Here is a 27,997-nt window from a genome sequence, read left to right as displayed (position 1 = left end):
GAGACATTTCCACTCCTTTTATTGACTCTTCTTTCATACATTCACATTCTCAGCTCAAGCCAAACTTTCACAGTAAAATAGTTTAATAACATTCACATTTTAGTTCCCAAAAGCCACAAAATGTATAATACATCTTTTCCATTAGTGTAGTTGCTTCATCTGCTTTTAAACTGTGTCATTATTATTAGATTTTTCAATAAACATTTCTCACACAGGCATAAATGTGTTTTGGTTTTAATATACGCAGCAGATATCAAATCCAAAGCAGGAATCTTTTCACATATTTAGGACCCAAACAGAATAAAACAAACAAAACATTAAATAGTTAATTCATGAGTAAATGACACAAAATAAAAAGGATAAATCATAAAACTTGGTAAATAAACACTTTGTTTTAACTTCTTTACTTGCTACCTCTGAGTAGATTTTTTATTCTTTCACTACATTTCAGGAGCTTTTTGTTTGAATTCAAGCTCATTAAAATAATTCACTGACCACAGTTTATATCATAGTTTACAGACGCACTATTTGTTTTAGTGATAGTGTTTTCAGGTTGAAGCACTTGAATACGTCACAAAGTTGGACTTGAAACCAACGGATGCCTGGATGAGACCAAAAAAAAAAAACACTAAAAACGCAACATGATGTATTTTGCATATTTGTGAAAACACATAAACTTGGCTTCAACTTCAGCTTCTTCAAGCCAGAAACTTGATAAATATCCCTTTAGCATCTTCTAAGCATCAAATCATCAACCATTTCTACAAGAAACAGAGGGTGGAGGAGCCTCTGAACGCAACAAAAGCACAAAAACAGGACGTGCAAATCAGATCACCAAGACTCTGGTTCTTAAGCTTAATAAAGAAAAGGTAGAAGATGAAGCTGCGAACATGAGGCAAAAAATAATAAAGTTGAAGATGTAAACGAGGCTAATATAAATAAACAGGTCCAACAGTGGTTCTGTTTATACTTGGAACTGAGCGGATTTCCTTCCTCAGATAATGGAACATCTGTTGGATTAGTTTGATGTTGAAGGAACTCCACTGTAAATTCTAGATCGGTGCATTTCCATCTTGGATCAGAACCAGATCATTGTGACGTTTCTCCATTCGGTTTAACATTGAAAATGAAAGACCATTTGTTGAGTCTGGTTTCCTCCACATTCAGTGACCATAAACTAATATGTCTGTAAATCACATGTTTTTGTCCGTTTGAAAACAGAACCATCAGAGAAAAACTAGAGTTGAAACTCAGTGGAATGAGTAAAAAAAAAACAAAAAAACAAAAATCAACTGGGTCCATGGGTTAAAAACCCAGTCTGAACAGCAGGAGATGGATCCGAACCACATCAATAGCTACTGTCGCAGTCATCATCATCTGGACATGAACTGGGTTTTGTTCAACTTGGTCAGTTTTATTCAATCTGGTATACCTGAATACCTTTAACGGTTCCAGTCGTTCAACTAAAACTGAGTAAATCCAACCCACAGTCTGAGGCTCCGGTCTGAGCTGGGGTGGATGGATGGATGGATGGACGTCCGTCTGTTCAGGGGTCGGTTCAGTCTGGTTTCAGCCTAAGGAAAAAAAAAACAAAAAAAACAAAAAAACACCATATAATTTGGACCAGAATGACCCGTTCAAACTAATCCAACCAGGGTCAGACGATTGTTCATAATGTGAATATGTACTTCCAAACTGTAGGGGATGCTCCATAGAGAAAAATGATACAAAAAACAGTGAAGAACAACCAAAATGGTCAAATCTGACACAGTTCATCTTTAAAAGATATTTTGTAAATGTACATTTTCATCATGTAATAATATAACAGTTTGGCATTGTCATTATTTATATGTTATTGTGAATTTATTTTATTTAATTGGTTTATTGAACAGGAACATTGCTGTAAATGCACCAAAGTTTCTCTAATGGCTGGTTTTCATCTGCAGTTACTGAATGTAAAATATTCACCACAAAAGGCTGCATAAAGTTATAAAAATGTAATTTAAAAAATATATATATACACATTTAAAAAAAACCTAAAAAGACAAGTTCAAGATGAGTGTTAAAATACAAAAATTTACAATTAATGACCCATCAGACATGTTATTATTTTAGCTCAGATTATGTTAGACTGAATGTCGTTCCTGCTCTAACAGGTCCATAACATCCATAGATGATGAGGTTTTAAAGTCTATGTGCTTCAGTGTGATGGTCCAAATACTTCCACTGATGGGGCAGATATGTGACAGCCCTGTGGACTCAGTGGGCTGTATACTTTAATATTAGGCAGTGGTGGAATCGTTGTGTCAGTGGGACTTTAAGGCCGTCACATGTTATAAAATGCAGTGTCATCACACCCCGTCCTGCTGAGGGTCAGTGTGGGGACATCAGAGACACACTCATGCATCAGCCTCAGACTCTCCTCAGCACCGACTCCAGCTCTGGATCCACCACTGGGATGAGCCTTTTGAGTTCAGTCTGTTCCACAGATCAGGGTCAAACCCAGGATCCACACAGAAAGGAAAAATAGTTCCAATGTCCCTGTATGTCAGCGTCATGTTCTATCTGAATCAATCTCCAGCTGAATCTGTGAGGTTCTGTCTCTATGTTCCAGTCCTGTGGTCTGGATGCAGGAGATCAATCTCCCAGTAGAAGTGGGTGGTACTTTAACTGGCGGAGAACTCAACTAATTCAATCCAAGTCCATATATGACTTCTATCAGTGATCAATAGGAACTATATTGATATCTCCAACCATTTACATGTTATAAACCATTAAAACATGGACCATTAGAAGGAAAGGAAGATTTTAATAGAGAAAAAAATTCAAAGATCTATATTTGCCAAAACGGTAAAAATCTTGTAGACATTGTCCCAATGAAGAGACAGATAAATTTAGAAATGAATGTGACGAGCAGTTTCAGAGAAGATGTTGAGAGAAATGACTAATGAAGACATCGACCCCAGACACGTCGCCTTCATATCAACTCGTGACCAATTTTTTTTAGATCCACTCAACTTTGGAATGAATTGCCTAAAAAGCTGAAGGACTTATCAACTTTATGCGCCTTTAAAAAACAAGCTACGAAATGCCATTTTAACTTAATGTTTTGTAGATGTACAGTCAAATGAATTGTATGACCCTTTTTATACTCCTTAAGTAAAGTTTCTATATGAAATTTAATCTGTAATTGTATGGGGAGAGGGAGGAGGTGTCTGGGGAGAGGGAAGTCTGGGCATCCCTGCTTAGACTGGTACCCCCGCGACCCGGCCCCGGATAAGCGGTGGATAATGAATGAATGAATGAATGGATGGATGGATGGATGTTTTCTGCATTGTATATGTAGTGAATTTGAATTTTAGTCTTTTCATTGTGGACCCCAGGAAGACTAGCAACTGCTACGATGGAAACTGAAGGGGATCCTATTAAACAAAATAAGCCCATGGGGTTAAAAGTCACTTTCAAACCAACATGTCGGTGCCAATGATGAACCATTGTGTGTACAGACTGAACCTATGAACCTTCCACACAAACACTAGGGACGGAGAAGAAGAAAGAACAACAATTATATTTTGGTTGTTGTGTCTCTGGGGGGACTTACCAGGTCCTGGTTCAGATGACCCTGTCGGCGTGGGGGTGGGCTCTTCCTGTGTGAAGTGATTCCACGTAGGCTAAGGCACTCTGCATGGAGGTCAGACAGTATCCCTCCTCTCCTATCAAATATCTGAAAATACAAACAGACGTGTAAACAGTGGTGACAACTGAACCGTTCATCTGAAAGTGCAAGCATCAGACAGACTCGCACTATGTTTGTATAAAATTCAACACAGCAGTGACATCGTCATCAATCACACTTTATGTCCAAATACACATCTGTCATTACAGTTTATTATATATTCCATATTTGAACTGAAAAGGGTTTAGTCTGTAATTTCTGTACTCCTAAATAGTCTTTTTTGCTGTATTTACTCTGAAACTGTACATTTGATAATGATTCCAACACTTCTACATCAATCTCACAGCTGTTATCTGTCTTTTAATCCCAAATTTCATGAAACAAACATTAGGCGTTTCTCAATAACAACTCCAGTCTGTTATTGAACGGTTGGTGTTTGTGAACATTCCTCCCCAGTTCTGCTCTATTTCACCATCCACTCAGCAATGTATTTCCAAAATGTGTCAGTGTGTATTTTGTACTCACTTGGTAGAAGGGTGTTAGTGTAGGAATTTTACATTGTTACCACCGCCAAGGAGGTTATGTTTTTGCTGGCGTTGGTTTGTCTGTCTGTCCGTGTGCAAGATAACTCAAAAAGTTATGGACGGATTTGGATGAAAATTTCAGGAAATGTTGATACTGGCACAAGGAATAAATGATTACATTTTGGCGGTGATCGGGGGTGGGGGGTCACTGATCTGCCTTGGCGGAGGTCTGTGCTCTCCGAGTGCTTTTCTAGTTTACAATGTGATGATTTTAGTGGATGGGTCAGAATTTAAGAAAATCAGGCAAAAATGAACAACTTCTGAATTGTGACCTAAAACAAGCTGTGTACAATAATATGACCTTTAATAACATGAAGTGTAAAGTGTTCATAATATGCTCAACATGGATACTGGAGGGTTAATATTGTATAAATCTGTCTGAATATCTAACCGTCCTAATGCTAACACTGCAGGATGAGTGTACATCCACAACTGTTAAAAATACACTCAGTAACATGTGGTTCAACCCGTGGCTTAACATTCACATCCATCAGAACCTGTGGTCGGGTCGGACCAACCCAGTCAGGCTTTGGCTCCTCCATCCCAGTAGGCCTTCCAACCCACTCCACTGCATAAACACCAACAGGGACTTGAGTTTTTTATAGAGAAGGAAAACCAAATCCCAGATATTCTGGCATTCCTGTGTCCTGCCAATCTAACCAGACGGCTTTTACAACCAGCTGGTTTTAATGTGGACCTTTACGGGTGTTGGTCCATCTCACGCCATTTTAACGACTAACCTGCAGCTCAGACGCCCTTAGAACCGGTAGATGTCATGTATTTAAACTGAGAAGGACTCACCTTCAAACCTTATACAAAATAATCACAAAATATTAATAAAAAATCCTTCCTCTTCCTTCTCTCAAGAACCAATAAATCAGGTTCTCAGTATTATTTTACCTCCTGTTTCTCAAAGCGGGAGGCGAAATTCAACAAACTAAATGAAAGTTAACATGTTTATCTGTTTATTTTATTCTTATCATGTCTGCAGAAAATCTTAACCCTATAAGGACTCTCTTTATAACAGGACTATAAATTATTTCTAATAAAAGTGTCAGAAAATGTCTTTTTTACTAAGCTAATAGCCTTAAAGCTAATAACAGTAAAGTTAATAACCTTAAACCTAATAACAGTAACGTTAATAACAGTAGAGCTAATAACAGTAATGTTAGTAACAGTAAAGCTAACAAAAGTAAAGCTAATAAAAGTAACGTTAATAACAGTAAAGCAAATAACAGTAAAGCTAATAAAAGTAAAGCTAATAACAGTAACATTAATAACAGTAATGTTAATAACATAACCTTAAAGCTATAATAGTAAAGTTAATAACAGTAATTTAATAACAGTAAAGCTAATAACCTTAAAGCTAATAACCTTAAAGCTAATAACAGTAAAGCTAATACCCTTAAAGCTAGTAACAGTAAAGTTAATAACAACCCATGATGTAAATGATTGACTGTATGTCAGGATGTTTCTGTTTGATCTGAGTCTGATGATGATCAGGGCATAAAAGCTTTTCTCTTACATAACTGGAAAATCAAAAATACTGATAACCAAGACGATTCTGGTTTAAAGTGTTTTATCTCCAAATATGAACCACATGGGACACTACGTCTCAGGCAGGTTGTCATGAAAACTAGGAGACAATCATATTTTCCTAGTATGATGACTCAACATGAATGAACTCACCCTTCATGAATGAACTCCTCCAAGGCGGCGCATTCAGACACTAGCTGAGGACACTGACAACGCAGGGCCACGAAGGACAGGATGGGCAACAGGTCATCTGCCCCACTGTGAGACAGTAAGGGACAGGAAAGTTAAATGAGAACAGGACACAGGTAATGATAAGGACTTGTAAGGGATAGAGCTGACGTTCACCACATGCATTTGACATTGATTATATTAACAATCAGTCTGTAGTCACTGAACTGGGCCCAGTGTTGGTCCATTAAACCAATATGGTCCTTCTGTAAATGGTAAATGTTATATAGTGCATTTTCTACACCTTCCTGGTGCCCAAAGCGCTTTACAATTCCTCACATTCACCCATTCACACACACACTCATACACCAGCGGGTGACTGCTGCCATGCAAGGCGCTGCCTGGCCCTACTGGGAGCAATTGAGGGTTAAGTGTCTTGCCCAAGGACACTTCAACATGTGGATAGTCAGAGCCAGGATTCGAACTGCCGACCCTTTGGTCATTGGACGACCCGCTCTACCAACGGAGCCCTCCAGCCACAGCTGCCCTGTATATTATTTAATGTTTATGTACTGTATATATTATCAAGAATTAAGAAACCAGACAGATATAGTATTTGCACAGGATGAAAACAAAAGAAAAATGTGTCAAAAACAACACATACTATATGAATAGAACATGTGTCATTTCTGATTTAAGTGCTTGTTTTGTCTACAATTTGATACAGCAACATGCACAGAAGGCAAGACTACACTAAAGTATACAAAAAATACACTAAAATATGCAAGAACAATATGCTACAATGCACTAAAATAGACCAAAATGCTCACAAATATGCTAACATATAGATAATACACAAAAAATACGCAAGGCTACACAGAAATGCAAAAAAATACACTAAAACATGCAAAAAAAAAAGCTATAATACACTAAAAAACATTAAAATATAAAAAAATAAGCAAGACTACATTGAAATGCACAAAAAATACACTAAAACATGCCAAAAAATGCTAGAATACACTAAAAAACATTAAAATATAAAAAAAGCAAGACTATATTGAAATGCTCGAAAATACATTGAAATACAATAAAATATACAAGAATAAGCAAGTACACTAAAATACATGAAAATACATGAAAATGTGCAAAGAATATGCTAGAATACACAAAAATACACTAAAAATGCCCCAGAAAATGCTAGAATACACTAAAATACATATGAATAACAAACAAAAACTTGAGAAACATTAACAAAATGATGTTAAAATTGCACTTATTTTTCTTAAGACATTTCATGTTCATATTTGTTCATTGTAATGTAACTTTATAATATAGTTTCTTACTTTCGATCACACTGGTCTTAATATTGAACCTGAACTAAAATGATTTTATCACTGATTGTTCTTATGTTTTATGTTCAGTATAGTTTTTTCACTAAAGGGCCGGATTGGACCCTTAGGTGACCAGTTTTGGCCCACGGGCCATATGTTTGACATCCCTGTCTTAATGGGATGCGTGTTTAGGAATAGTATGATGATAAATGATAAAGCCTTTTTTCCCTCTCTGTGAGATCTGCAGGGAGGACAGACGCATGATTGGAGATGATCACAGGCTGATATCATTGTGTTGTGTGCAGACAGTGGACATTTGTTTATCAGGACTCACACGCAGACTCAACGCAGACCAACGCAGACTCAACGCAGACCCAACGGTGAGGGGAGGGTTCGCGTGAGAAAGTGGTTTTTACTGATCCTGGACTGACCCGGACTCGTGCAACTGGATACTGTCCTCCTGCAGGTTCTAGAAGGTGTGGACGGGCTCATGTAACCACACAGAGGTGGACCTCACATACACACACCCGGAGTTATAATCTGCACTAGTGTAAACACACACACACACACACACACTGGAGCCTCTACATTTCAACAACACAATGCATTTTCCCACATTCATGAGCACCGAGCCCAGAGAGGATTAACCTCTATTATGGGTTTACAAAGCATTCTATCCGCAAGAAATCATATAAAAAGACCAAAGGGACAACAGAGACAGCCAAAGGCACAATTAACAATAGACACTGGTCTACAAGTACAAAAACATGTCCAATGTCCGCGTGTCTCAACATCATGTTCTATCAGAATCTAGAAGCGTTACTGGAACATTGATAAATCTACTGGATCTATTGGTGTCACGTATTCAAAAGGTTCAAATCCAAAAAATTATTGAACATTTAGTTGTTTTGTCCACAGCTAAAGTGGTTTAACAGATGGATACATTAAAATATATATGATGAACTTATATCAGAGAGCGTAAACGCTGTCAGTAGTGTTGAATAGACCTGTAAGAAGTAACTGATATATAGCTGTAACAGATATAATAATGATCTGAATATAAAAAAAAAAGAAAAATGACAAAAACCTGCAAAAATAGCTAGAGAGGTCACTAAGGGTTAAATACAGATACATGAAAACTCTACTTAAGTACATATTCACAGTATTTATGGGTCAATATCACTACGTGGTGCCTTTCAGACTCAAAATGTCCAAAAACACCTATTTTTTTCCCACTTCACTTCCTGTTCAATGTGTTCAGTTGACTGTAGGCCGCTAGAAATGCATGTTGGTCAAGATCTCACATTTTTAATACAAGCAGACGACAACATATGAAAGTAGAAAAGCACTTGGAGAGCGCAGACCTCCGCCAAGGCAGATCAGTGCTGCCCCCCCCCCACCAATCACCACCAAAATTTAATCATTTGTTCCTTGTGCCAGTATCAAAATTTCCTGAAATTTTCATCCAAATCCATCCACAGCTTTTTGAGTTCTCTTGCACATGGACAAACAGACAAACCAACACCGGCAAAAACATAACCTCCTTGGCGGAGGTAACAAATATGTCCACCCTGTTACCAACAAGTACATGTAAATATCAGTGACAGGAAGGACAGATTGGGCTAAAGTTAACAGTTAATGACCACATGTTAGACCTTGAGTTGGTACAGTAGGTAATTTTTGAAGATGACTGTGGAATGCTCAACAAATATATTTATAATTTATAAAAGTTTTATATTAAATCATATCTTGTTGTAACAGGGTGGACATGCTAAGACCACATCTAAGTACAAACACAAAATGATGAAAATGTTGAAATGTAAATGTAAATATCAAATGCTCTCATGGACTATGCTTCCACATCCAATGAAGACACTCAAAATGATGATGTCATCAGTGACATCATCAACTAGATTATTAAAGGGGCGTTTCCCCCAAAGTAACAGGGTGGACAGCAATTTAAAGGACTCGTGTAGAATGTTAAATATTATGAAAATAAAATAGAAATAAATGATTAAAATGACTTGTTTTATGGAAAAACTTGCTGAGTATGACAGCATTTAAAAAGTATTTTAACTTTGTTTCATTTAAACACTTATTAAACTCACTAAAGGCAGAAGGGCAGTGTGAGGGACATGCTCTAATCAGGTACATTCACGCAGACAAAACTGGATAAAATAATAAAATCACATTTGTAGAGGTTTAAAATTCTACTGATATGTGTGTAAGTGTTTGCCCGTTTTAAGAAAACCCCAGAGTTTCATGATTTTCCAGTGTTTTCTTGGAAACAGTTTGATTCTGTTGGACCCTTAAAGAACCCTTAGACTCAAATTGATCTTTATCTTGTTCAATATCTGCAGTAAAATACACTCAGTTCTGATTAAAGTCTGGTTAATTTTCAGGACATTTTAATTAGTTTCTCATCTCCTCTTCAGTTCTGACTCAACTGTTTTCTCTGAGTCACAGTAAACATAAAACCAACCTGTATTTAGACGATGGAACTACAGCAGTGGTGTGTATGGGTCTGAGCTGAAACCAGGAGCAAAAATAAACCCTTAAACACTGGCTACAGTTAAAAAGCATCAAACGTCCACTTCTGAACAAACGCTTTATTGAATTAAAGCTGCCAGAGACCACTGGAGAAGTAAAGCCTGTGTAAAAATACAGTGGATCTGCAGAGGACTAAGGGTTAGGCTTAGAAAGGAACTGGGTTCTGTGCGTTTTTGCACAGTTGTTTCCCTTGTGGAGTCAAATGATTACAGATTGCCTGATGTGATTGTGTTCCTTCTACAAACAAGAACAAAAACTGAATTCCTTTGTGGTTCAGTTATGTTTGACTCACACTCTGTTACCTGGAAACAGGATTCAGGTTTACATTTCTATGAAGTTGCATTTTTTAATGTGCTCAGATTACACACACACACACACAGCCTCTCATGTCATAACTTTGTGCAGTAATCCTTTTGAACAGTGCCGTAGCCGGTCAACTCTTCTACACTGACATCCCTGATGTCCTTAGATAAAGTCCAACACAAAGAGACAGATATGGGACAGGAGACACCGCGCCGATCGTCCAACAAAAACACAGCAGCAGACGAGGGACAAACGGGGACCAGAGTGAACCAAGGAGTCATCAGAGGACACTGAAGAGCTTTTATATCAGTACTGGGTGTCTGGGTTTGAAAGACCATCAAGTAGTCTAGGTCAGTCACAGGGGGACGTTCAGAGAAGGACAGAGTCCACCACTGACCACACAGGAGACATCAGACCACAGTATAACCACACAGGGGACATCAGACCACAGTATAACCACACAGGAGACATCAGACCACAGTATAACCACACAGGAGACATCAGACCACAGTATAACCACAAAGGAGACATCAGACCACAGTATAACCACACAGGGGACATCAGACCACAGTATAACCACACAGGAGACATCAGACCACAGTACAACCACACAGGGGACATCAGACCACAGTATAACCACACAGGAGACATCAGACCACAGTATAACCACAAAGGAGACATCAGACCACAGTACAAATACATAATTATAACAACAATATTTGCAAACATATTTATGTGTACATCTTTTATAATCATATTGATAATATATTGTCTAATGACAGAGAGCAGAGGACTAGTAAGCATCAGAGATACTGTCCCGGGGGAAGTAACAAGCCTCCAGGAATATATGGAGAGGATGGCCCCCAGGGAGCAACTGTTAATTGAGTGCCTCAGACAACAAAAACAGAGTAAGGAGGAGGAGCCTGAGGGGCTATCGTGGAAGGACAAGCCCCTGCATGGCATGTACCACCAACAAATTGAGGAAGTGACTGATAGAGAAAACATACCAGCAGCTGGAAAAGGCTGGACTGAAAGACAGCACAGAGGCGCTACTCATGACTGCACAAGAAAAAGCCCTGAACACAAGAGCAACAGAGGCCGGGGTCTACCACATCAGACAAGACCCCAGGTCTAGGCCTATCATACCAGACAAGAGCCCAGGTGCAGGTCTACCACACTAGACTCTCTCTCTCACACAAAATATGATCTGAAGCGGATCAGACCAGTAAAATACTATGACAACTGGTTTTTCTTCCTCTGTTTAAGTGTAAAAAAAGGAAAGTTACATTACTTTTATCCGTATTTAAGACATGTGATGTAACTCTAATGTCTACCCAGTCACATAAACCCCCTCATAAATCCTGGTCTGGTATTTAGTGCAATGCAGCCCCCACCCACATTGAAGAAGTTTTACTGGTTTGTTTACTGGAACCATCTGAGCCACTACAACAGTGATGTCAACATCTGCACCATCCTCCAACTGGAAAATACGTGAATTCAGTTGTTCTACTGATGGATGTGACACAGGGGAAAACAGAAAATATCTACAGACGACAGTTCCCAGTAAATGATCTAAACCATGAATCCACAGCACCGAGGATGGGTCCATACTGAGCCTTTGTCCACAGACCTGGATCTGCCCAGGGTCTGTTCCAAACCCAGACAACACGACCCAATTTGAGACCCGGGCCAGGAAGAGGCTCTACAGGGGGTCCATAGACCTATGAGAGCCCCCGCTGGGCTGGGCCTGACTGTGCACTGATGAGAGCTGACAGGGCAGAAACCAAGGATCAGAGCCTCAGTGGTGTTTGGGTTCTAACACTGGATGGTCCCTCCCATCAGAGTCAACAGGACAATAGAACCAATGTCCCTGTATGTCAGCGTCATATTCTATCTGATTCAATCCCCAGTTAAATTTGTGAAGTTGTCAGGTTCTGTCTCTATGTTAGAGTCCTGTGGTCTTGATGCAAGAGATCAATCTCCCACTAGAAGGGGGTGGTACTTTCACTGGAGAAGAACTCAACTAATTCAAATAAAGTCTATATATGACTTCTATCAGTGATCAACAGGAACTATATTGATATATCTAACCATGTTACAAACCATCAAAATATAGACCATTATAAGGATAGGTACACATATATATATATATATATATATATATATATATATATACTTTAATATTTTGAAAATTGTCAATAATCCAAATATCTAAATTTGTCAAAACTGTGAACAAACTTTGTAGACTTTGTCCTAATGAAGACACATTTAAAATTACTAATGAACCTGACCAGTAGTTTCAGAGAACATGTTTGAAGGACTTGCTAATGTAGACGACAGCTGGTGAGCTAAAAAGGCTCTGATTCTGAACTCACTAAAGGCATCTGTCCAACTCTTTCTGCTGTTGTTACTGTCTAATCATCCAGCTGTGTTGAAATGCTTCACATGACTTGGATCATTCTGTATACTTTTATGTCTAGTTCAGTGATTCCCCATTAAAAACCCAAAATGAGAACCTGATGGATACTCACATGGCGGCAGTTTTGGGAGTAGATTCGGCTTCATGGAGACATCGGTAATCCTCGGCACAGGCACAGATCAGGCGTAACGTCCTCACTATACAGTAGTATGACAGAGCAGAAATAGGAAATGTAAACAGAGTTAACCCTTTAACTCTTGAGACATTATTCCGACCCACTTTACATCATAATGGACTGAATGTGGAACCTGAAGATACATGAGTTGGACAGCCCTCTGTATACAGTATGTCATACTAGAATAAATGTTAGTGAAAGGATAAATGAAAGGAGAATACAGAAGGACCATCAGACTCATTGCGTTTGTCCTCACCGATACAGTCCAACTTCCTCTGTGGGCAGGTGTCTTTGAGCAGAAGCCTGAGCTCCTGGACAGCAGACTGGTAGGGGTAGGAACCCTGCAGGGCATCAGGGTCTGGGGGGAACAGTTTGAGCGGGACACCCACATCTCCAGGTGAAGCATCTCTGTACAGCTTCATACTCAGCTCAAAGGCCTGCTCCTTGTCCCTGTGGACCGTCCTACAAAAGACAAAGACAGCCTAGGATTACCCAGAGGATACATGTCAGTCCCACACTGGTCTGAGTGATGCTAACACACATACTTACAATAAATCAGTCCAAAAACGGACACTTGGATGTACAGTTGTAATAAACACACATAAAAACTGATAAAACAGCAGATCAGCAGGTTTGATGAAAATCTATGACTCTAAGACATTTTTTTCTGTATCTTTGGTCAGATTTGTTTATTCTGCACCTTGTGAGGGAATCAGCTGCAGAAAAACTGGAAACTGAGTTAATTTCTTTGAGCACTTTTAAGTCCAAACTGAGTTCTTGAGGTCAACTCCATAAGTTGTACTTGTTTTTATTCTGCTTGTAAATGTTATTTTTTACTGACTGTTTATTGCCAATTGTGTCAGTTATTCGTGTTTTAACTGTGTTTAGTATTTGCTGCTGCTGATCTTGGCCAGGACTCCTTTGTAAAAGAGGTTATTAACCCTTTGAGGTTACCATTATAACAGGACTAGATTTGTTTATACTTTTGTAATAAAAGTGTTAGAAAGTGTCTTTTTTTTTTTTCAAAAGAATTCTTTAAAACATCTTTTTCAGGAAGAACTAAACTTTCAATATCTGTCCATTAATTATCATTATTATATGTAATAGATGTTTAAAAGTGTGTTATGGTTAAAAAAAAAAAAAAAAAAAAAAAATCAACTGACATTTCTTTTTATCAGAATTATGAAAAATAACTGTAAATGGTCATAATGACACTTTACAAGAATATAGAAATAAAATTTTAACTATCTTCCATGTGTTCAAACATTTGAGTTTGTCTAGACCATTTTGTGTCCATATTCTTCTTATTATTTTTAGTTCTTTCTAGCCATTTTTATCCTGTGAGATAGTCTCTATTCACTTTCTGGCATTGGATAGACGGTCCATTTCCTGTGTAGAGGTCGACTGATAGTGGATTTACAAAGAACATTATTATGGGAATAGTTGATGAACTGTAAGACATTTAATTCACATTCATACAAGCCTGAATAAATACATCTGCATCACTGAACACCACATTCAAAGGTGATTTTGTCCTTCAATTAGTCAACAATTCCAGTGGAGAACCATTTTATTACCCATAATTCACTACTGCAGCCAAGTTCTGCAGGTGTATAACAGTGTATAAATTCTATATATTCTATATTTGTTCATTTTTTTAGTGCTGACTGAGTCCCATCTCCACTACATAACTTTACTTGATATCTTTTTGATTGGGCCAAGATGACAGAGCAGCGCTGCCACCTGCTGGTCAATGAGAGACAACGCAGACATTTACAACCATTATCACTAATACGCAATATGTTTATGTAAAACTACACCATGGTGGAAAATCTGCTTATACAGTTGTCTGTAATACACTTACATTCACTGTTTACTTATTACAAACTAATCTACCAATAGTCATTAGTTTTGCTCCGTGTTGCCGTGCTTTAACTCCACTTTACCACATTATGGTATCAGAATTATTTTAGGGTTTATTGTTATTCTTGAATCTGTGTTGGTCCCTTCATTGTTATGCTCTGTGTTGCCACAAGAGATTTATAAGTTTTCAGAGATCAGACTTCAAATTTTCAGCATTTGGCCTGAGTTATCCCTCTGTTCAGCGCTCCAGGACAAATACGAGCCTCAGTTACATAAAACTGAGTTTGCCCGTAAGAGTTTGACATAAAACACTTGGGTATTATGTCATTTGCAAATATTATATAATATTATTATACGTAGGTATTATTTTATATAGTTTTTCTTTTGCACCATCTTTATGGTGCATCTTTGTTCTGTTGCTGTTTTAACTAGTGAATTGTCCTGTTGTAGGATCAATAAAGTGTATAATGAAGCACAGTAGGTACCTGAACAGAGCCACCAGGGGGCTCCACAGGGGGGTGAAGAAGGCCTCCTCAATGATGGCCAGGCAAAGGTCTTTAGATGTGGATGTGTTCAGACACTCAAAGGACAGCAGACATAGAGACAACAGCTGATCTGAAACACACAAACACACACGCACACATACACAGATTAGCTGGAATACCAAAAATGTGTAATAACCCTTTATAATGTCAATTATGTGCAATAATCCTGTTCCTGCAATAACAACGTAAAATTTATTCAAACATGAATGCACAATTTATATAGACTTATTTGATATTGTTAATATTGTGTCTATTCATATTTTGTGTATTTTTATTTTATTCTACTTTAAGTTCTATTCTTATTTTACTTTTTGTGAAATTTTACATTCTATTTTCTTATCTTATTTTTTAGTTTTTGTAATTTTACATTTGCTTTATTCTTATTTTCTGTTTTTTATTAATATTGTTGCACTGACTGAAGTAGCACAATGATTATAAAGGCTTTTCTATTCTAATGTGTTCTATTCTATTTAATGCAATCATTCCACCTAACACCACCACCTTCCCTCCTGTTCTTCGATGACATCACATCCTGTTCCCGTTCTCACCTATGGCGATGTGAACGTCTTTGACCACACCCTTCAGGTGTTCTTTGAGCGCCCTCATCTCCAGCTCCTGGATCTGGTCCTCACCCAGATCCGGCTCTGGGTCCACCTCCGCGTCTGGGTCGGGGGTCGGCTCTGAACCGAAGCCTGCGTGGAGGGGCGGGGCCCAGTCCAGCTGAGTCAGAAAGTGCTCCAGATCTTCAAAGGAGTTCTCCCGGTCAACGGCGGTGTGCATGTTAGGCTCCACCCCCTCCTCCCCTTCATCGTCGGTGTTGAGGTGGTGAGAGAGTGACGGCGACAGTGACGAGTCAGTGAAGCTCTGACTGCAGACGACACCGCTTCCTGTCCACATGGACGTCCTCTGAGCGTCTGCAAGAACCACATTATAGCACAAGAATCAGCACTAACGATCCTGGTGCAGGGGTGACAAACTTATGGCCCATAGGCTAAAACTGGCCACCAAAGGGTCCAATCCATCAGACATCTGTCAAACTCATGTTAGTTCAGGTTCCATATTCAGACCAAGGTGATCTGAAGTAGATCAGAACCAGTAAAATAAGAACACAATAACCTATAAATAATGACAAATATTAATATTTCTCTTTGTTTTAGTGTAAGAAATTTAAATTATATGAAAATGTTTACATTTATAAACCTTTCACAAAAAATGTGAATAAACTGAACAAATATGAAGATGAAATGTAAAGTGCAATTTTAACATTTAGTTGATGTTTCTCAAATTTTGTTCATTTTTGTGCATGTTTTGTTTTTTTTATTGTTTATTTTGTTAGGATTTTTTTAAATTGGTTAGTATGTTATTTTACTGGTCCACCCTACTTGAGACCATATTGGTCTATGAATAAAAAATATGAACATCAGGTTGTAATGGTACCTGGCTGTAACAGGTCCCGGGTGCTCCGTGACGGTCTCGGTGTTCCTGCAGGGCTGGGGGGGGGGCCTTTACTGACGATGGGGTAGAGCTTGTTGTAAACTCGGTACTGGTGCTTCCTCAGTAGCTTCACCACTGGATGGTCCGACTGGCTGAGGACACAGGGGAGGGGCTTTATTATGCATTATTCAAGGAGACCAGAGCTGTGATGCATGTAATGTAATGTAAGCTGAAATGCTCATTTTTAATACTGTTGGTCATTTTATTCTGGGTTAAGGGTTGTTTTTATAGATTTTATGTATGTTATAATTAGGTTTTAGATCAGTTGTTTTTAATCACAATTTATTTTATATAGTATCAGGACAGACACAATAATAATAATAATAATAATAATAATAATCTTTTTTTATGTATGCTGTAACTGTCTACACATATTGATCTGCACTTTCAGTTAAGTATATTTGATTTGTTGGAGTTGCATAATTATATCGTACATATATTAATGCATTAATTTTTCTCGTTTTTTATTATATTAAGTTTTTTCCTACACATTTTTCTTCAGTGTATTCCTTTCATATTTCCTTCACTATATTTCTTTTTTTAAATGAATAAAATCTATCTATTCAAAACTAAGGAAGACAATGAAAGAATCATTCATTCCTCAAATGTTGAAAAAAGTGACTGCAGCCCAATGTATAGAAGAGTTTCATTAGAATATTGATAATGAACATGCACAAACCCTTCAAACCATGATAAAATGTCATAACTTAACTCGTTTCACCTCCAATGAAACACCCATTTATTACATAAAAGTAACAAAAGTAAAGTCAGCTCCTCGTTACCTGAGCAGGTAGGACACTAGTTCAGACACTAATGTCACATTATCTGGATTCCTCTTCAGGTTGGATTTCCACTGTTTGGGCCAATCCTAAACGAAAAGCAAAAACACAGAAAATTTCATAACAAATGAAAACGAATTCTGTGTAGCTGAAAACAATTAAAAACAAAACAAAACAAAACAAGCATTATCCTATGAATGTGTATTTACTGTTTAACATGTGTTTACTGTTTAACATGTGCGCTTCCTGTCAGACTTACATGGTCCTGCTCATATTCCAGGACGTTTGTGTACAGAATACGCTGTTCCTGGTCCTCGGCTGTCATCGCCCCAGAAGCTGCAAATCTCCTGAAAACGAACCACACATAAATATTTCAGAGGTCAGTTGTTTTATACATGCACACCAACCATAGACGCATGATTGGTGTTGATTTAGACCAGGGGTGTCAAACATACAGCCTGTGGGACAAAACCAACCCACCCAAGGGTCCAATCAACAACAGGTTATTGTTGCACCTTTAATAATATCCATAACCATATCCTCCTGAGACCCAGTAAGTAAAAGGTTTGGCTTTTTTACATTAAATAATTGCTTTGATCCAACAGTTGCCTCAGATACATTTATTTTATTTTTTAATGGAATGTCCTTTGCAGTGGACAAAGCATTTTTGTTTTCTTTTAAGTCGAGTTGTGAAACTCTTGTCCACAACAGAGGATGATATATCTAAGAACCAGCCAATACAGGCATTATTGTATTTTAATACCATTCATTTTAAAACCACAACAGATCCACTATGTGTTCAAAAGTATGTGGACACATTGAATTCAGGTGTTTCTTTTCTAACAGGGGTCTGGGACACAAAACGATAATAATGACAAATGTCATAATATAGTTTTATATTGGGAAAAATATTATTACATTGGTTAGTTTGGTTTAAATTGTTATCTCTGTTTCCAAAATGCCTCAGAGATGGTTTTGACTTCATATCTCTCAACATTGATTTTTTTTATCCATGACTATGATTTTAAATGCTCTACCCCTAAATTCCTAAAATATTTTTCATGCTCTGACAGTAAATAATTTTCTACCACAACTAGTCATCCACTTTCTTCACATCTCACTGACGAAGAAAAATCTCCCATTAAACTTTAAGGAAATATTGATGTTTATAAACTATATGGACATAAATATTGGGACACATCATGTCTACAGCTGTAAGATGTCCTGTTCATGATGATTTGACATAAGAAACATCAATATTTCCTTGAATCCCTGTTAGAAAAAAAAAAACACCTGTTACGTTATTCTTTGTTGTATTACTTAATGAACTGAACAACAAACTATGCGAGACAAAACTAAAGCTTAAATAACATTTGGATCATTGGTTGTGTAACGTGTATTGAACATCTTTACATAACAGACAAAATATGTGCATGTGTGTCGATGCTGTTGAACTTTTCCAATAATTGACCGATAATAACGCTTCACAGAATTCACAACACAGACAACTCTAAGAGCTCCAAAAACAATCACACTGTATGAGAAGAAAGAACCTGAACACAACACTGTAAATAGGACTAATTACATCTGCACCATTCAAGGAAACTGTCATAACAATATTCAACACTGCAATAACGACCAGACACGATAAAAAAAAAGAATAAGAAATATCAACATGTATACTGTATATTGTACAACACTACTGTCTGGAACACATCATCCACAGTGATAGACACCAGTCCAACATGGATCAAATACCAGGGTGTTGTACCTGTTTGCCTCTTCCTGTAGTCGTAATCTTCTCTCTTCCATTTTCCTCTGGAGCTACACCCACATTAAGGAAACATCTCCACATCATCAGCCTCACACTAGTCAGTCAGAAGGTAGGATTAGGACCTAAATCATGTGTCTTAAGATCTTAAAAATAAATAAATAAAATGCTAGTTATTACATGAATGTGAATCTTAAACTGGACGATGATGCCCTCTCTGGACTGTAGTCATTTACGTCCATATCTGCAGTATCTGGACAGGTGTAAACTCCAATCAGTATCCTGACCAAAACTTAAAACCACCAATATGAATAAATACAGTCAAATTTGAGTCTCATGCTCTACTTTAGGGGAAACCTGGATGATGCTACAGTGGAAACATAAGCCGACAGTAGAAGGATACAGCATCCTGCCTGGCTTTGGCGATGATGAGATTCTCCATCATCTGCCGCTGGAGAGACAGAGTCTGCAATGGAAAAAACAAAAAGGTATGATATTTATATGTACATTCAATGACAACAAGAACAGAGATATGTAAACCAAAGTTATTATGCAATAGATGTAATTGTGTTCCTGTGGTAGTGACAGGAAAAACACAGTGGTGAAAATCTGTAACCAGAAACACAACTTCCATCTAAAACGGGTCTAAAATCAAAATGAAGGAAATGACTGAGAATAAGCAACACAGTGAAAGTCTGAGCTGAAACATGTAAAAGGTCCGTTCTCACATACATGGACTGATTTCCGTTAGGAGACTAGAAGATCTAGAAGTATCTGAAAGAGCTTTTAGTTCCATACAATCCATCTAGAGCACTATGCTCTCAACATGCAGGCTTACTGGTGGACCCTAGAATCTCCAAACGTACAATGGAAGCTAGAGTCTTCAGCTATAAAGCTCTACTATCGTGGATCCACCTCCCTGCCTCGGTCCGGGAGGCAGACACCCTGTCTATGTTTAATAGTAGGCTGAAAACTTTCCTTTTTGATTAAGCTTACAGTTAAGGCGGCTCAGGCTGCTCTTAGTTATGCTGCTAAAGGCTTAGACTGCTGGGAGACTCTTCATGATACACTGAGCTCTTCTCTGCTCCTCCTCTTCTCTGACCTCCCCTCTGCTCCTCCTCTTCTCTGACTTCCCCTCTTCTCCTCCTCTTCTCTGTTCTAATATTCTCCTCTATTCACAACCCAGCAAATACATGTTACTGACTTGACTTCTTCCCTGGAGTCTCTGTGCTTTATGTCCTCACAGGTTTTCCCTGGATCATCTCTGGACCTGCTGTGTGGTCCTTCTTTTCTACTGCCTCTCTCTCTCTCTCTCTAACTATCTGATGGTTAAACAGGACTTAAGGATGGTTCAACTAGACTAATGTGTGTAAAACCAAATAAAGAGAGTTTGAAAAAAATAAATGTTGGCAAAAACAATACAAAGGATACTAAAATCAAACTAAGTTAACAGATGGATAAAACAGACTAAAGGATGGTTAAACTAGATTTAAAGATTGTAAGGCCAATTAAAACATAGTTAAAACAGACAAAATGTTGGTAAAATGAGTCTCAAAGATGGTTAAAATCAGAATGAGAAGAGAGGCAGATGAAATAACTACCCATCATGTCTAGTGCCTACAATCCAGTCCTGTGGGGGTAGTGTTATGATATAGTGTGTGTAATATGTTATTATATAGTGTTATCTAGGGTGGATTCAGTTGGTTTAGATCTAGGTTCACAATGTTATGAAGAATGTAGGTTAGTTTGAAGATTTCTTTCTTAAGAGGGCAATAAATAAGAACAGAAACCAAACAAATAAACAGAATAACATCTGTGTCATTGTAAAGATAAGTATCAGCCAAGGATTTTCCAATCTGTGCATCCCTAAACAGACGTTATCAAAAGGTTGTCAATGTTTTCACAGTAAAACACAAACCAGATGGACTGTCACAAGAACAATGGTTGTTGGTTATGTTAGATATACAGATGGGTGACAACTTCAATTATAATGCTAGGTTCAGCAGCAAATATGTGTCATAACCAAAGCTAAATACGGTTCAGAAAAGCAGAAATAAAATTAAATAAAAACTTACAGATATTACAGAATTATACAAGTTTATGTAACAGGAGAAGAGGCTTTAAGGAGGGATTTTTCTTCAAGAATTTACGCTCCAAAAAGCTCACCTCTTCCATATATGGACATTTTTTTACTACTTTTTGACTGTATGACCTTACAACACAACATTCACGATTACTAATATTTTTAAATGTTACAGCATGTTTTTTCGTGTTTTTGGTCAGGCTGTGTAGTATGAAACTATAGTGACATCACTTACAGCTGATTTAAGACCAGTACATTAAATAAAACTCAACTGAAACAACAGCTGGTGAACTTCACCTGTGCGCATGCTCAGAGTTAGCAGTACCCTTCCTCAAATAGGCTTAAAACATAAAGTTAGATAACGTCATTTAGCAGTACTCTTCCTTCCTCAAATATAGCCTTAAAACATAAAGTTACCGTTTAATTTTTACTAAAACAGCAGACTGAATGCTTGTATAACCTTTCTGAATAGTATATGTTAAAAACTAAAAGGTAAACAGTGTGTGTGTAGGTGACGCTCGCGCCAATGCTAACGTTACCTGAAGAGTTTTTACCTTCAGAAATGTCTTAAGTTTTCTCCAATACGCACGGAGCTCCATTCGACTTGACATTTTCCGCATCTGGACGATAAGTGAACATTAAAACACAAATATCCGACTCTAAATATGACGCGCACGAGACTCAATGTCGATGTTAGCATATGTCGCTCACCATGTTTGCGCCAAAAACTTCTTTCACCAAAACTATGAGGAGTCGGACTGTGTTCAGACTTAACACCACTCAGACTCCGGCAGACTGCTCTCCACTGCTCACCATTCATTCATCAACTAAACCAACAGGGGAAAAACTTCACAATAAAAGCACGTGATCTCAGGTCCATTAGCAGGACTTACTTCCGGTCACATGACACAATAGCGCAATAGATCGCATTTTGTTGTGCGGATTTTACGCGTTTTTCGTTCCGCATTTTATATTAATTTTGTTCATACACATGCCGCGAATTTTGGCAAGATTGTGTATTATTATTTTATTGTGTTATTTTCAGTTAATCAAAAATACCCTGTGAACAAAAATATGTTGTTATTCTGTTAAGAATGTGTTATTGAATTATTGAAACCCAATAGTTTAGTTTATTTCTTGCATTCATAAGATAAAAGAAACACGCAAAAAAAGAAAATCTGCTTCTACATGTCAGCAAATTGACCACATTATTGATGAAAAACAGCAGAAAGAAGAACAATCTTATATTTTCTGCCCCACTTTAACAAAATAGTTGTGTGTTTACAGTAATAATTTCAAACAGAACTGTGAAATCAATTAATATATACATAAAAAGTGTATTTTTAGTGCTTAACAGTATGAATGTTAGTGTTTGACACTGCACAAAAAAATAATGTATAGAAATTTGTGAAGTTGATTCAACACAAAAAAATCTACTTTGCATGTAGTAGACTGCTTCTACATGTCAGCAAATTGACCACATTATTGATGAAAAACAGCAGAAAGAAGAACAATCTTATATTTTCTGCCCCACTTTAACAAAATAGTTGTGTGTTTACAGTAATAATTTCAAACAGAATTATGAAATTAATTAATATATACATAAAAAGTGCATTTTTAGTGCTTGACGGTATGAGTGTTAGTGTTTGACACTGCACAAAAAAATAAAGTACAGAAATTTGTGAAGCTGATTCAACACAAAAAAATCTACTTTGCATGTAGTAGGCTATATTAAAAAGAATGGTCTGGGAGGGCTTATCCCTGGAAGGACCCACAGCCCTGTACAGGTTAGATAATGGACCCTGACTGTTATTAAGTAATGAAACCCTTGGACCTATTGTCAGACCCTATGTTGGTGCAGTGGGACCCGAGTTCCCCCATGCTGACCCGTCCTAAACCCAATAGAACCCTTCTGGGACATTATGTTTGTGTCCATCCACCATGTTGGTCCTCAGACTGTCCAGGAGCTCAGTGATGTCCCGATCCGGATCTGGGAGGAAATCCCCCAGGACTTGCTTGACCCAGACCATACCCAGTGCAGCCTCTGGTGTAGAACCTTGTGTTAGGTCCTCTACACTCACCAGAGACGTCTTCTGGTACGCCTGACCAGGGCTGAGCCTCGCCACACGAGCCTCATAACTGGCTTTCAACTTCTGATTCAGACGGGATGCTTCTTCAATGGGTGTCAGCTCCCTACAAAACACACGCACAACACAGACACACACACACACGCCGTGTTAATGGGTGGGTGTAAACAACAGATAAAACCACATATTTACTCTTGTCACCATGTTTTCTGTGTTGGTTTAGTGGAAGACCATAGATATTTGAAGTAAACAAGACTCATTATCTTTAATCCTTATTCCCTCCTCAGGTGTTTTTGTGCATTTTTCTAATTTTTGTTTCATTTGGGCATGAAATTTGGCAGGAATTTTTCTTTTTAGTTCGATTTTTGAAATCCAGTGTCTTTTACATTTACAAGTGTTTTAAACTCCCATGATGAATTTCACTCCCTCTGGTTACCTTCATGGGCAAAAATGTACACACAAAAAAACAGCTATAAATCATCATACATCATATTTTTTAGAGGATATGGGACATTAGTTGTGATTAGAGAAAAAATACTAATATAATCAAATCTTTGACATATTTAAGGCTCTAATCACAACCAAAGTCCCATTCACCTACTATTTATTAAATGGAAAATATTTAATTTGGGGTTTTTTTTTTGTAATAAATCATTCAGAATTCAAATACTAAAACTGGAATTTAATGGCTTAAAATCCTGAAACTTGTTGAATATTTGGTAGTTTTGAGCAGGACTGAAGTTGAATACTGAAGACCCAAGTTTGAAAGCATTGGACCAAACTCTCATCATTAGCTGGAACCACATGGAACGTCTTTGATCAGAACCGGATTCTTACTTTTTGCTCTGGTCATGTGACTCGGCAGTTTGTAGACGTTGGAAGACTTCAGGAGGCACAAAAGGAGAGTGCTCCACCCCCCCACCATCTGACCCACCCCTGCGGTGTCTGTTTGTTGGGCTGGACACATCAGGCCTTGTGTCAACGGGACTAACAGACGGAGAGCCTGGAGAACACAGATCAAACAAAATAAACCAATCAAATAGAATAAACACACTGATTGGTTTAACAGAGTCATCATGTGGTTCCACATTGGCTCCTGTGGATCGGTGACCCTCAGGATGCGGACACAACCACTGTGTCTGATTGGAGGGGATGTACTCACCGGTGTAGGCAGCAGCAGCAGTGGTAGGGGGTGGGACAGTTGGCTCATGCTGGGATTGGCCAGATGAAGAGGCAGGGATGGGACAAGGAGCAGAAGTGGACAATGATGGGTCGGAGGGGGCGGAGCTCTTTCCTATAAATGACTTGGCTCTTTCCAGACACTGTTCAGCCAGTCTCAGCATCCGACCCACCCCCACCTCCACCTCCGGCACCTCCACATCCTTCTCATCTGGGCAAAGAAACATAAAAAAGCACAAAGCATGAGCGCTGCGGGGCGTCTGAGGTCTGATCCAGTCTGGTTCTAACAGTCGACTACTATATTTATTTATTTGAATAATTCAAACCTTGTTGAACAGATTAATGATAGAAGGAGGTGTTTGTGTTCTGATCAGATCTGGAATAGTCACATTCACATTAACCCTTTCAAAGATTCAATGCGTTTTATTGTCATGTGTACAGTAAACAGGTTTTCCCTGTACAATCAAAATCTTACTTTGCCATCCACACTGAGTGCAAAGAGAATTTAAGATGTATAAAAATAGAAAGAGAATAATTTAACTAGGAAGAATTAGCATAAAATATAAAGTATAAACTACTAAACTAAAAAAAAATCAATTGCATATTTTTTTCAGGCCTAAAGAGGAATAAATCTTGACTAAGGCTCTGATAATTCATGCATGAAAGGGTTAAAGCTCTATAATACATTTGGTAACTATGTGTATCAGTTCATATCTATACATATTTATACAGTGAATAATCATACTATTTGTCTAAGTTACTGTGACTTTTGTGTGTGTGAAAGAAGGAATTAAATCCAAAATTGCTGACAGCACGTTATGGTGTTGATCATAATAAAACATATACAGAGTTAAAGCTCCAGGAGAAATCAGGAAAATAAGCCATGATTATCAGTGGACGGTGGGCATAGATCAGCTGTTCAACCAGGTGGAGTCTGTGTCCATCAGAGGGCAGTAGAGGGCTTATATATACTGTTTATGTACATGTATGGGAGGTCAAAATATGAGACTGACCTAAAGAGCCAATAGGATAAAACTACAAATAATCACCAGAGATATTACATGTTCTGGTCTTAAATATTTGACGACAGGTAAAACTGGTAAGAGAAGTCATGTATATAATAATAATTAAAAAATATGATGTATGAGGTCTTAAAGTATGTGAACAGAGAACAGCTGTATCACACCCATATCACACCCTGATTACTCAAATTATCGAATTAACATATAGTAACCCCCCCACCCCTCATATCACACCATGATTATTCACATTACCATATAGTAACTCCCACCCCCCATATCACAGCATGATTACTCACATTATCACATTAACATATAGTAAACACGCCCCCCCCCCCCCCCCCCCCCCCCCCCCCCCCCATATTACACCATGTTTAATCACATGGACATATTTAAAGGATGCTCTTGATCTGGAGTTTGTCCTGGAATAACCTGTCAAATGTCTGCAGTTGTTAGGACATGTCCAGTATGTCCACAGGACTCAATATTTCACTGACAGACAAGAAAATGCAGAATAACTCCTAGACTTTCAGATGTTTCTTTCTTCATTCTGCTCTTATGATGCAAACATGTTTCACTGGAACTATTCCTGACATCATGCTATTGTCAGTTTATTAGTTTTAATTTGACTGTGAACTGACGGACATGTAGTCGTCCCTCTACTTGGACATAAAAACACAGTGTTCCAGTGTCAAACACATACAGGACTGAGTTAGGAGTCATAGATGTAAAATATATCAGGTCCTACTTTGTGATTCAGCTGCTTCCAAAAGTACATGTGATATGAAGCTGATGGTCCGAAGGTATTCACAGTACGCCTCCTGTAAAAAGAACAAGGAAAAGAGTATTATGACCCTTAAGGACCCTAAAGGATTACAATAACAGTTAAAGACATAATGTTTTGAACCTTTACTAGTAACTAAAAAGGAATTGGCAGGACCTGGTGTGGGTTTCACAACATTTTTTCCTCATTTTGTCTTTTATGTTTGTCAGAAACTTATGTTTCAATTGGAAAAGGTCATGTGGTCTGATGAGTCCAGACTGACCCTGGTCCAGAGAGATGATCCATCAGGGTGAGAAGAGAGGTGAATTAGGTGATTACCCATTATACCTACTACCTACAGTCCAGTCCTGTGGGGGCAGTGATTACCCCTAGTGCCTACAGTCCAAGCCTGTGCGGTCAGTGTTAGGATCTGGGGTGGATTCAGTTGGTTTAGGTCTAACTTCACAATGATTAATTTGATGATTTCTTTCTTAAGAGGGGGATAAATAGGAACAGAAACAAGATAGATGGACAGAATAACATCTGTGTGATCATTGAGTCATTGCAAAGATCAATATCAGCCAAGGATTTTCCCTAAAATCCCTAAAGTTATCAAAACGTTCTATCAGTGTTTTCACAGTAAAACATAAACCAGATGGACTGTGATAAGAACAATGGTTATTAGTTATGTTACACATACTGATGGGTGACTTCATTTACAACCCAATAAAAGTTCCCTGACTGAGGGTTAGTTCTACAAGAGAAATAAACACTGAGCAAAGTTCAACACTTTAATACTAGCTATAATACCTGTAAATAATATTATAATATTCAGCCCTAAACGAATAAAGTCCAATTTATCTGTTTGCAACTTTACGTTGTATGACAATTTAACGTCTCTACATAGGTTTAAATGTCTTTATTTATGATAGAAGTCAGTCAAAGCAGTTTATTAAATAACTGAAATGCGAAGAGGCAAAGTCTTATCACATATTTAATACCAAACTGCTGTTTATTTAATAATTAATATGTGTGAGACCAGTCACTAAACGGTAGCTAAAGAGGTTTAATAAAGTTATTTTACTACAAATCTACACACCTTTAATGTCTGACAAATCTGATGGAATTCAGCTTTAGATGTGTCAGTCTCAGTATGTATTTCAGGTTAGTTAAACTAAGCTAAGCTAAGCTAACCCAGTGACAGATCCCGCCCACTTGGTCTGTTTACATTCTCTCCTGTCATTTCCGGGCTTTAAATGGCGGTCGTTGTCACAGCCGAACTGCCTCATCGTCTTTTCTTACCTTATGTTTGTTTCCTGCGTCCAGCTGAATCGCCACTTTGGCCATTTTCATGGCGTTTTGCAGGGGTTTTACCCCGCTGTCAGCCACAGCCATGGCTGTTCCTGTTTCTTCTCTGTGTTCAGAATGTAAACAAACGGTGCCGGTGTTTACTGCCCCCTACTGACCCGGAGCGAACACACGCATTTACACACATGACATTCAGCCGTTTGGTTTGAATTTTATGTTGCAAAAAACGTCATCTTGTTAAAGAAAAAAAATTTAAAACGGCATTCTTCAGAGTTTTTTTTTTTTTTTTACTTAATTTTACTCATATCTGCAATACGATAGATAGATAGATAGATAGATAGATAGATAGATAGATAGATAGATA

General features: G+C 38.0%; 1 protein-coding gene and 1 long non-coding RNA gene across 3 annotated transcripts in view; one reads left to right on the top strand and one right to left on the bottom strand.

Annotated features, from left to right (window-relative positions):
* Positions 1-11,961, top strand: part of LOC115420762 (uncharacterized) — an 18,068-nt gene extending 6,107 nt beyond the window's left edge. Inside the window, exons 2-3 of the long non-coding RNA XR_003935593.1 lie at positions 10,158-10,164; positions 11,951-11,961. This is a non-coding gene — a long non-coding RNA (uncharacterized LOC115420762). The remainder of the gene's footprint in view (positions 1-10,157; positions 10,165-11,950) is intronic.
* On the bottom strand, positions 3-27,913 carry vps9d1 (VPS9 domain containing 1). Of its 2 annotated transcripts, none has more exons than XM_030136219.1 (17): positions 27,628-27,913; positions 26,311-26,383; positions 24,527-24,754; positions 24,202-24,367; positions 23,359-23,470; positions 19,598-19,660; positions 19,195-19,247; positions 17,683-17,770; positions 17,427-17,512; positions 16,588-16,736; positions 15,699-16,064; positions 15,091-15,220; positions 12,999-13,204; positions 12,680-12,764; positions 5,950-6,054; positions 3,605-3,724; positions 3-1,577 (listed from the first exon to the last, which is right to left on the bottom strand). In XM_030136219.1, the coding sequence occupies exons 1-16, from the start codon at positions 27,718-27,720 to the stop codon at positions 3,613-3,615; spliced, it is 2,115 nt and encodes a 704-aa protein (XP_029992079.1). In that variant the 5' UTR covers positions 27,721-27,913; the 3' UTR covers positions 3-1,577; positions 3,605-3,612. The 2 variants fall into 2 exon arrangements, with proteins under 2 accessions (XP_029992079.1, XP_029992078.1); XM_030136218.1 differs by having other exon boundaries at positions 3-1,574; positions 3,602-3,724; positions 27,628-27,912.
* Positions 27,914-27,997: the final 84 nt, after the last annotated feature.

The sequence above is a fragment of the Sphaeramia orbicularis genome, chromosome 6, assembly GCF_902148855.1.
Source record: "Sphaeramia orbicularis chromosome 6, fSphaOr1.1, whole genome shotgun sequence".
NCBI classification, from domain to species: domain Eukaryota; kingdom Metazoa; phylum Chordata; class Actinopteri; order Kurtiformes; family Apogonidae; genus Sphaeramia; species Sphaeramia orbicularis.
The sequence above is the reverse complement of the archived record's forward strand: the minus strand, read 5'-3'. Positions and strand labels throughout refer to the sequence as shown.